This window comes from Bacillus rossius, chromosome 7 (assembly GCF_032445375.1).
Source record: "Bacillus rossius redtenbacheri isolate Brsri chromosome 7, Brsri_v3, whole genome shotgun sequence".
In the NCBI taxonomy this organism is placed as follows: domain Eukaryota; kingdom Metazoa; phylum Arthropoda; class Insecta; order Phasmatodea; family Bacillidae; genus Bacillus; species Bacillus rossius.
Genome location: NC_086335.1, coordinates 69,724,205 through 69,735,349, shown reverse-complemented (window position 1 = coordinate 69,735,349; position 11,145 = coordinate 69,724,205). Strand labels below are relative to the sequence as shown.

Sequence of the window (11,145 nt, the reverse complement as noted above, 5' to 3'; positions counted from 1 at the left end):
GCTCTACCCAAGTATGTACTCTATGGAACTGGGACTCGCCTGTAGTCGCCGGGCCGGAACATGTTGGCGGCAGTGCCGTGGCACGTGGTGTTGCTGCCCGAGGGAGCCCGCCAGGAGGTCGGCGTCATGGCGTCCAGACCCAGCATGCTCTACCCAAGTATGTACTCTATGGAACTGGGACTCGCCTGTAGTCGCCGGGCCGGAACATGTTGGCGGCAGTGCCGTGGCACGTGGTGTTGCTGCCCGAGGGAGCCCGCCAGCAGGTCGGCGTAATGGCGTCCACACCCAGCATGCTCTACCCAAGTATGTACTCTATGGAACTGGGACTCGCCTGTAGTCGCCGGGCCGGAACATGTTGGCGGCAGTGCCGTGGCACGTGGTGTTGCTGCCCGGGGGAGCCCGCCAGGAGGTCGGCGTCATGGCGTCCAGACCCAGCATGCTCTACCCAAGTGTGTACTCTATGGAACTGGGACTCGCCTGTAGTCGCCGGGCCGGAACATGTTGGCGGCAGTGCCGTGGCACGTGGTGTTGCTGCCCGAGGGAGCCCGCCAGGAGGTCGGCGTCATGGCGTCCAGACCCAGCATGCTCTACCCAAGTGTGTACTCTATGGAACTGGGACTCGCCTGTAGTCGCCGGGCCGGAACATGTTGGCGGCAGTGCCGTGGCACGTGGTGTTGCTGCCCGAGGGAGCCCGCCAGGAGGTCGGCGTCATGGCGTCCAGACCCAGCATGCTCTACCCAAGTGTGTACTCTATGGAACTGGGACTCGCCTGTAGTCGCCGGGCCGGAACATGTTGGCGGCAGTGCCGTGGCACGTGGTGTTGCTGCCCGGGGGAGCCCGCAGCTGCGACTGCCGCCAGAAGGTGGGCGTCATGGCGTCCAGGCCCAGAGAGGTGTAGAAGTCCTCGGCGTGGCGCGCCATGGCCTCCACGGTGTAGTTCCTGTGCCGGAGCGCTGCCGTCAGGTCGAGGCGCGGCGCTGCGAGCACGTCGCCCAGAGCGGCCCAGTTCTGCGCCCACATGTCGCCTGCGAGCAACACCCCGCCGCCGTCTCCCTCGTCATTGTTTTCCATGCGGACCAAAGAAGAATAACTTAAAAAATAACCATGCGGATATGTGGTTGCAAATAGAGACAGGCCAATAGAATGTGAGCAAGTATGAGAGTGCTAGTACTCAAATATGCGAATGTGCTAAAATGCAAACACATCATTGTCCAACTCCTGGGCGTTACATTTTTGACGTGACAACGTCTAATATATCGATGTACGCCGGCTGCACGCACGAAAAAGTGTCCCGTTACGCACATTGTTCCGTTACACTGTATCCCGTTACGCACATTGTTCCGTTACGCTGTGTCCCGTTACGCTCATTGTACGCTTGCGCCGCATCTATCTCTCTTCCACTCGATTGGCCTATGCGTCCGAGGAGAAGAAAGACAGCGGCAGCACACAACTTACATCTACACGTGAACTGTTTCGTCGACTGTTTATAAAGTGAAGTGCAAAGTTAATGTGGTTTTCATTGCTTATTACAACAACAATTTCGGCAATAAAGGTTAATTATTCTTGCATTTTAAAAATCTGATTACTAGTATAATTTCAAGTATTTATTAATTTATTAATAAAATAAAAATGATTCAATTTTGTTCATAAAATTATGCAATCATTTCATCAATGTTTTGTTATGACGTTGACACGTTAAACTACCGTCCGTAAACCGACTTTACAGACAACCAATTTTTTTTTTACGCTCTGATAGTCATACCCTCGACTTACCCTTCTGGCTTTTTTTTACTTAAAGTAATATTAAATTATATATGTTTGTTAGGAAATGAATTTCCATGAATTTGCATGGGTAATCGAAAATAAAATTTTATAATAGTACGATCCTTTAATATTAATTGATGTATAGTCATCTAACATGTGCGTAAACTACATAGTATTAACTTTTTAATTTTAACAATATGGGTAATATTTTAATAAAAAAATTCCCTGTCAAAAATCAGGTCTAGCTGAGTTTTGTATTTTCAAGTGTATTTAGGTAAGTGAGGTTATGTTCCCGTATGTATAATTAGTTTGCATTAATTTTTTTAAATATGTAACTAAAATTAAGAAATAAGAATAAAAATTCAGCATAAATTTATTAGATTATTTTAATAAATAAATAAATTTTTTATACCAGTGTTTATATGAATATTGTTACAATAAATTTCAAAAATAGTTCAGTGTCTTGCAATCAAAAAGAAGTACAACTTGTAAAGTGTAGTACATGTAGTGAAGTGCTGACTGCAGCACCCTGTTTCTCTCGAGTGATCTCATCCGCGGGTCTCAGGTCCGCCAACTACGCGTGACACAGCTCTGTCTCCGTCAAGCACGCCACGAGGCTTTCATCAGGGAGCCGCTGATTGAAATTGCAGTAGGAAGTGTCTGGTGTACACGTAAAGACAACACTTCTACGTCACAGGGGTTTAATTTCCAAATGAAACGTTGCCGACCGTCCCGGTGTGTAGCCCCCCCCCCCCCCCCCCCCCCCCCCCCACGATCCACTCGTCGCGATGAGGAGGGATGATCTCTCGTATTCATCAGACTCTCGCCAGGGACTCAGCCTCACCGTGGGTGGGGGGAGGGGGGAAGTATAGGAAAGAAGAACAAGAAGAATGGAGAGCATTCGGCCTTGTCTCCCCCCAAATTAGTTCCCGACGCCGCGAGAACTCGTCTTCATTTCCGTCGCCTCGCGCGTATTCCCGACACGGCCGCGACCCCCCCCCCCCTCCCCTCGCAAACAGCGCAGTTAATTAATTCGCCCCCGTGAACGTGAGGGTTGGGTAGGGGAGGTGACAATCCGTGGACAGCAGCTCGCTTGGTTTGCTCTGGCACGAGTGTTCGGGGGTGAAGCCTGCTCGCATTACCGCCCGGGTCGTGTCTGGACTCGCCATTCATTCCTTTCCCAGCTCGGGTCGGTCGAACACGGCACGCTTAGTTCCGTGACTGAAGCGATCTGCCTACTTCACCCGTGATTAACTGTTTAGCGAATTTCAACACGATAGGCAGAATTTTATTTAAAATTATTTGTCGAAAATCAGGTCGAAACCAGTGTTTAGTATTTTTTCAAGTCTTTTTTCGTTTTTTTTTTTTTTTTTTTCGGTCTGAAAATTGAATGATTCGGTAGTCGACGGCGGTTGCGGAAATTACGTGTGATTCGCGTCCAAACATTCAGCTGAAAACATAATTTGCAGATATTTATCACACTTGGTGCCATTATTTTAAATAATTCCACATTAAATTTCGTACCCGAGTTTCATATTATAAGTGTATTATCGACACTGCGCCAGCAGATGTGCCAGGCATTTTCACAGACTTTATGCATGTAAATTACATCAGACGTAAATATTTATTAAACTTCATTTTAAAAAATGTATTTTATGTATAACGCACACATTAAAATTTTAACTTATTCTAGTGGTACAGCCTATTCTCACTCAAAATACCAATATTTCAAATGTATGAAATGCTTATAATTTTTGTATAATGTTAAAATATTTTATTTTGTAATTATTACTTTTCATATTAAATTCAAAAAAATTTAGTCAAAACCTATTCATATTTTCTACTTTCGTTCTGTACCAACTTTTAAATATCAGTATGTGTTATCAATTGTATTAAAATTCAAAAGGTAAAGGCAGCGAATATATGTGCTGCTATCTTGTTAAATCGCATCAACCATTTGTTCGCCGAGCCACAATCGATTATGGGTACCAACCAAAAGAAATGCCCCTAAAATTTATTTGACACTGCTGCTACCTGTTGTTGTAGATTGGATATGTATGAATTATAGTTCATGAAAGCTAAGCTATTGTAGTCCCAATATGTGTTGACACAAAGTTTAGAAGAATGATGGACAGATCATCCTTGGGCTAAGATCATTGGATCGCAGATCGAAGAGCAGAATGGTGCAATTGTACAGAAGTATTATGGAGATAGCAAACTGTTATTATTACACACAAAATTTGTGCATCCCGATTTTATGGACACGTGGTGCTGTTTCATTGGAAATTATGATCTAATAAACAAAAACGTGGTTTAATTTTCTTAGTCGCACAGTTTGGCGACAACACTTGCGAATTTTTCGGCGGAAAATTTGTAATTAAGGTTTCAGGCAAGCAAGACAAGCTTCGCTTTGCTTGAAATACGTTTACAACATGACTCATCGTCTAGTAATCTTTCTGCAAGATCAACTCAAACTCTAGGGCTTGCTCCTTCTTTCTCGTGGCTGGCTAATTGGTTTGCCATGGCGAGCTTGCTGCGAGCGTGCGTAGCTATGTGGGATACATCTTTGAGATATAGACGTCCTATTCAGGGACGTCGATGGGTAAGCAGATGAGAATGGAGGCTTGGCGGAATGAATTAGTGACCGGGCTACTCCGAGAAACCCACTGGCCCTGCGTAGGACCTCGCCGGGAATGACCCCACATCACATCAGAGGGACACAAGGCTGCAGAAGACCCCGGTACGCACCCAGAAGGTGCGCGGGTATGGGCCCGCGCGGGTCAACGAGCTGGTCGCCATAGTAGCGCACCAGACAGTGGCGCACATAGGCGTGCAGCAGCTTGTAGAGGGGCTCCACCTGGTGGTAGAGCTCGTCCACTAGGTCCTCCAGGTGTGGAGTCTCCAGCTCCTCCCGCCAGACCTCGCCCATGTCGGCGTAGCCTGCACACAACAGGCAGCGAGGTACTAGAGACGGTGACAACCAACACTAGTGCAGCAGCTTGTAGAGGGGCTCCGCCTGGTGGTAGAGCTCGTCCACTAGGTCCTCCAGGCGTGGAGTCTCCAGCTCCTCCCGCCAGACCTCGCCCATGTCGGCGTAGCCTGCACACAACAGGCAGCGAGGTACTAGAGACGGTGACAACCAACACTAGTGCAGCAGCTTGTAGAGGGGCTCCGCCTGGTGGTAGAGCTCGTCCACTAGGTCCTCCAGGCGTGGAGTCTCCAGCTCCTCCCGCCAGACCTCGCCCATGTCGGCGTAGCCTGCACACAACAGGCAGCGAGGTACTAGAGACGGTGACAACCAACACTAGTGCAGCAGCTTGTAGAGGGGCTCCACCTGGCGGTAGAGCTCGTCCACTAGGTCCTCCAGGTGTGGAGTCTCCAGCTCCTCCCGCCAGACCTCGCCCATGTCGGCGTAGCCTGCACACAACAGGCAGCGAGGTACTAGAGACGGTGACAACCAACACTAGTGCAGCAGCTTGTAGAGGGGCTCCGCCTGGTGGTAGAGCTCGTCCACTAGGTCCTCCAGGTGTGGAGTCTCCAGCTCCTCCCGCCAGACCTCGCCCATGTTGGCGTAGCCTGCACACAACAGGCAGCGAGGTACTAGAGACGGTGACAACCAACACTAGTGCAGCAGCTTGTAGAGGGGCTCCGCCTGGTGGTAGAGCTCGTCCACTAGGTCCTCCAGGTGTGGAGTCTCCAGCTCCTCCCGCCAGACCTCGCCCATTACTTTTATTTCTGACATTTTTACCTGATGCCTCCCTCGCAATTGTGCCTATGATAAAAATATTTTCAACAGTTATTCACCTTGTTTAATTCCATGGGTTTAAAAAAATCACGCAAGTAATGAAAATTACGAAAATTGTGTGCCTTTTTACACTCATGATATTAAATTAAGTGGATATTTGTGTCACAACAACAATCGCAAAGAAGGTATTGAGTTGTTATCATACAAATACTTCATAAATTTAAGTAATGAATTAAAAAAACTTTAAAAAAAGAAAAGGGAAATATGATGGAAGATTTGAAGTATTACACCATAAAAATGTTAGATTTAAAATTGTTGAAACCAAGATGGCGTCAATCTATTTATAACTCTATACTTAATGAAGAAGGAAAGTGAGGTTGAAGGAAGAGCACTCACCGACCATAAAAAATATTATACTTAAAATTGTTGAAACCAAGATGGCGTCAATCGATTTATAAATCTATTCTTAATGAAGAAGGAAAGTGAGGTTGAAGGAAGAGCACTCACCGTTGGCCCTGGCGGCTTGGTTCTGCAGTGCCATGGTGACAAGGAAGGGCCTCAGGGCGGGTGGACCCACAGCCCTGCGCCACTGCTGCCATCCCCACAGGAGCTCGGCGGGGTCCCGAGATCGCTTCATGAGGCGCTCCAAGTCTGGCTCGCCGCTGTAGCACGGCTCCTTATGTCGACGGCACACTCGCCCGCTAGAGTACACCTCCATCTGCCGGCCGGCGGCGACAGTCAGCTGCCTGCGACACCCACACCAAGGAGCATGTGTTTACAAACCTGCCCACTAGAGTACACCTCCATTAGACAGCTGGCAGCGCTAGTAAGCTGCCTGCATTTGCGAACACATCTGTGCGTGTGTGGCATTCTATAATGTGTGATTGTGTTGAATTTAGTTTGTAAGTGCATTACCCTCCCCGCTGAATAGCTTAAACGACATACAAACAGAATGCGACAAAAATACTAGCAAAGTAGGCCTAATATGTTACTTCATATTCACAGTAATTCCAATTGCAGGATTACATTTCGCCCCACGTCCGCCTGGTAGAGCTCATAGCTGCGGGTGGAACTTAGAGATGTAATGCTTGAACAAACTTGCAATTTCCATTAACTAAGCCAATTGCCTACTTTACAGCTCGGTTGGACAATAAAGAAAGGTGTACAAAGTTTTTTCCTGCATTTAGCTAAAAATAAAAAATAAAAATATTTCGCGATATTGTATAATACTATGTAATCGTGAAATCTGTGGTTTCTGTTTTCAAAGGTTTACATCTTTAAGTACCTACATTATGAAAAAATGACGAGAGTGAATTTTTACAATGCGAATGCAACATTCAACAAAAGTTTTACAGGATGAAAAAAAGGGTTCATACAAAATAAAAGGTTACTTATAAATAAAAATTATATTTTTACTTTAAATCTTGTACTTTAGAAGTCGATATTAAAAAGTGGTCCATATAATTAAAATATTTATTTATTGTGAATATTAGTGATAAAAAAATGTTTATTAACCTTTTCAAGTATATTTTTGTAAGTAGGGTTAGTTTATAATTCGTTGGGCGTGTTATGAAAAAAATATGAGAATAATGTTTTATGATGCGTGTGTGTCTTTCAACAAAATTTGACAGGATGTAAAAAAAAGGCTAAACACAAATAGAAATTTTAATTTGCCTTCAAATAATATTATAGTTGATATTGAATACATGTTTATATTATTAAAAACATTTTTTTTTTGTGAATATTAGTGATATAAATTGTGTTTATACACTGTTTCAGGTGTATCTTTATAAGTGAGGTTATGTTCACATGTGTTAATTAATTTGCATTATAAATTATTGCATTATTATCTAATAAATAACTGTAATTAATAAATTAGAATAATCATCTAAGATATTATTGATTTCCATTATAAAAATCAATCTAGTTTATTTTACTAAAATAAATAGTTCTATGAAATATTAGTTTTGATTAATTTTTAAAATGGCTTTAAACCATATTTATAATATCACTCCAGTCGTTTTATTATTTTATTTCTATTAATTATTTGCATGCAGAACCAAACATTGTTGGCGCACCTGGCGGAGGCTGGGGTGAGCGCCGGCCCGCGGCACAGCAGGTACACCTGGCGGCGCCCGGCGGCGTCCAGCGAAGCGAGGGCGGGCGCCCGGGCGCAGCGACGCGACCTCCAGGCTGCCTGGCGCTCCGCCAGGCGCCCCGCCAGCGCCGCCAGCCCCCGGCCCTGCCCCACGGCCAGGTGCCACGTGACCGCCGCCGCGGCGGCGTTCAGGCGCCCCAGCTCGGCGTCCAGGCTCGCCAACCACGCCTCCGCGTCGCCTGCGCCCGGTCGTGCCTAACCTCAACTCCACATCTCTACTAAACTGCGTTGCTCTCCAGCTGTTTCCACTCCGCGCCGCTAGATGCCACCACCGTAACTGTTCTCGCGAACTTCAAACACGTATTGTACCTAATTGTATGTTGCGGTGAGTGGGGGAAATCCACTAAGCAAGTAAGATAAAGAGTCGCAACTCAATGTTATAACAATCGATCTTATTTTCTGCCTTAAAATGGAAACCATGAGGATTTTGGAAGCAACTTAACAACTTAAAAACAGTACATTATTTACAATTAATCACAGTTTAGATAAAAGTTATAATTATGGAATAATTATAGTAAATCAGTACTTCAATAGTAATAAAATTAAGTTTCACGTAAGATGCAATTATTTTGTCTAATTCATGCTCAGTAATTACAGTTACGAATAATTTTCCCTGTATTGGCCCTATGTAAACCGCACAATAATTTAGTGTCATGATTCGGCCTATAGACTTGCGCCCCCCTGGGGAAATCCGCCACCAGAAGAATAGAACGACATGTGCGTGCTGGAGTGAAGTGTATTAGTGAAGTCTGTCGACAGAAAAATACGATAAAATTTTTTTTGTATTTATCAGGTTGGCAAAGATGTACACTGACAGGTTGTCGTTTTGGATAAACATAAATGACAGTATTTCTAACGTCTATTGTTTGTTGCCATAAAAACAATGGACGTGCTCAACGAAGGTACCGCGGGAACACAACAAGGCTCTAATAGGTAGTTTGGCGTGTGTCTGGCAAGAATGTGAACTACATACTGTGATATCATTCATCTGGAAAAGGTAAATATGAAAAAGTAACGACAATTATGATTGTTAAACTTGCTTGAATATTGTTTTGTGTGCAAAGCACTTAAATTTTAATCAAGCGCGAGCATGCGATCAAACGAGCAAGTAAAACCAAACAAAAAAAGGAAGCATGCGAGCAATAATGTGCAAGCGAACATTCGATCAAGCGACCAGTGAGTAAGCGATAAAAGCGACCAGATTTCTAGGGAAGAGAAGCGGCGTAGGTTAGATGGGGAATGGTGCGGAGGTAACACTTGTAGACAACTTGCACTGTAATGGTACCGAGGTGCCGAGGTGCTGAGGCTGAGGTACTCACGGGCGCCGGGGTCCGCTCGAGGGACGGGGGCCTGCTCCGGGGGGCGCAGCGCGGGGACCACAGCCAAGGCTGCCAGCAGCACCAGGCCCACCGGCCCTCTCATGCCGCGCTGCGGGACACACACACATTGGTGTAAATGTGTTCATAAAGTTGGGGGGGGGGGGGGACAAATGATTTTGATGTCATGTAAACCGATTCCCCTCTTACTAAGGGGTGGTCCGGGGGTCCTCCACCGGAAAATTTTTATTTTAAAAGTGCAAAATAGCGCTTTTTAAGCAGTTTTTGTATCTATCCATTGGATACATCGATGTTAAAATTATTATTGTTTCCTTAAGTTAAATTTTAGAGTGAAGAAATTACAAATAAGGTTGGGCAGAATAATATTTTAAATTAAAATATCACGGTCTAGAAAGTTGGGGGGGACAGTCCCCTCCACCCAAAAAGTTCAGGGGGACATGTCCGCCCTGTCCCCCCCGATTCCTTCGCCCTTGCACACACACACGCACACACGCACGCACGCACGCACGCGCGCACGCGCACGCGCACACGCACGCGCACACACACACACACACACACACACACACACACACACACACACACACACACACACAGACACAGACACAGAGCTGCGTCCAGACCAACGTCGAGCAACACAACTTACTTTATCTGTCGTGTTTTATTTATCATGGTCTCGAAATTCGTCACCTAATTGTCGAATAGTTCACTTGAAAAAAATCGTCTCATGTATGAGGCCTCGTGATAGAAACGGCTGTTGCCGTACTGTAAGCTATTGCATCTACTTGTTTAGTTAGTTTTATTTTTTCACTTCACTGGACTCTAACTGGCCGCACACTAGCAAAACGATAATTTTTTTTCTTATTTTTTTTAGCCTACAACTTTAGAATCTTTAGCAAACTAAAATAACGTAACCATTTTTAACTGATTATTTATAACCGCAATTCACAAACTATTGCAGACCTTTCTAAGTAGCTGGAGTGGAGCGTGCTTGCTTTTATTAAAGATCTACAAAACAGCAGAGAAAAATCGTTTTATTCGTAGCCTCTGACACGTAACTAACAAATATGTAAAAATATATATTTCCTATTAAAAAGTAAAATTTCTTGTAAGAAATCCTAAAATGAATTTCGTTGATATAGAAATCAAACAAAAAACAAAGTTCTTGGATGATTCTTGCAATGGCAAAGATCGATTAAAACGATTTCACGGAAATATGGCATGACTGATAAGTCCAAAAGATTGTTTCAGAAAAAAAAAAATCAAAAAATCTTGTATCGTAAAAACTTAGCGAAAAACAGACTACTATCGTTAATAATTATTGACAACTTATACTTAATTAATGTTTAAATTTCTTGAAAAAAAAAAGTTAAAATTTAGTTTTCTTTAATGTTATAACTTGAAGATTGAAATTCTTTCAGAGAAAAAATTTAATTGGATAGTCGTTCGAACCGAAAAAAAAAAAAAAAAAAAATCTGAAAGAGAACGAATGCTGATGTAAAGGATTCAAATAATCCAACTCTGTATTTTGTTTGATTAACCAATTAAACATTTTTTTTAAATATTGGCAACAATTTTGCAACATTTGAACAGTAAGTCGGTAACCAAATGGTTGGGAGCATAGTATAAGAATAGGAAATAATGTTTTCGTAAAACATTTAGAGCGGTGTACATTGTATAGCTATTGGCTTTAATGTTTGTAGAAACGTACCAAGTTTTCTCTCCTGATCGAATCTGCACTGCGTTACGGAACGTTAATCACTGTCCGCGTGCGCCAGTAAGCGGCGGGGACGGCGGAAACCACGTGACCGGAAACAACCACCTCCCCTGCGACTTCTCCCCGCTCACTGGGCCCGCGGCCGGCTGCGCCTGCACTTATACTCGCGGCCGCCAGGAGCGCGCGGGTGTAGCGCGGGAAGCGGGCACGCAGGCGCCTCGCCCCCTGGCAGCTCAGGGCTAGCTTGGCACTCAACAGGAAACCTAGCCGTCACCAGGAATCCAGTGCTGACATGAGATTTAATAGTTTTTCTTAGTCCCGTCTGTTGTCCTGTGTCGGAGCAGTTCACGTGTGACGTCAGCCTGGGTCTCTCAGCATGAGTAGGCCATGCCCTGTCTCCTTGTCTCATTGGTAAAGCCTACCAGAT

General features: G+C 44.6%; 1 protein-coding gene across 1 annotated transcript; it reads right to left on the bottom strand.

Moving 5' to 3' along the window:
* Positions 1–429: 429 nt before the first annotated feature.
* Positions 430–10,817, bottom strand: LOC134534321 (angiotensin-converting enzyme-like). Its single transcript, XM_063372706.1, has 6 exons — positions 10,713–10,817; positions 8,987–9,095; positions 7,588–7,846; positions 6,017–6,255; positions 4,513–4,704; positions 430–1,025 (listed from the first exon to the last, which is right to left on the bottom strand). The coding sequence occupies exons 2-6, from the start codon at positions 9,087–9,089 to the stop codon at positions 751–753; spliced, it is 1,068 nt and encodes a 355-aa protein (XP_063228776.1). The 5' UTR covers positions 9,090–9,095; positions 10,713–10,817; the 3' UTR covers positions 430–750.
* Positions 10,818–11,145: the final 328 nt, after the last annotated feature.

Coding starts and splice junctions, on each gene's coding strand:
- LOC134534321 (XM_063372706.1), bottom strand. CDS start 9,089: ATGAGAGGGCCGGTGGGCCTGGTGCTGCTGGCAGCCTTGGCTGTGGTC. Junction 6,256..7,587: donor CTCACCCCAGCCTCCGCCAG/GTGCGCCAACAA, acceptor TGGGTGTCGCAG/GCAGCTGACTGTCGCCGCCG. Junction 4,705..6,016: donor CCAAGCCGCCAGGGCCAACG/GTGAGTGCTCTT, acceptor TGTTGTGTGCAG/GCTACGCCGACATGGGCGAG.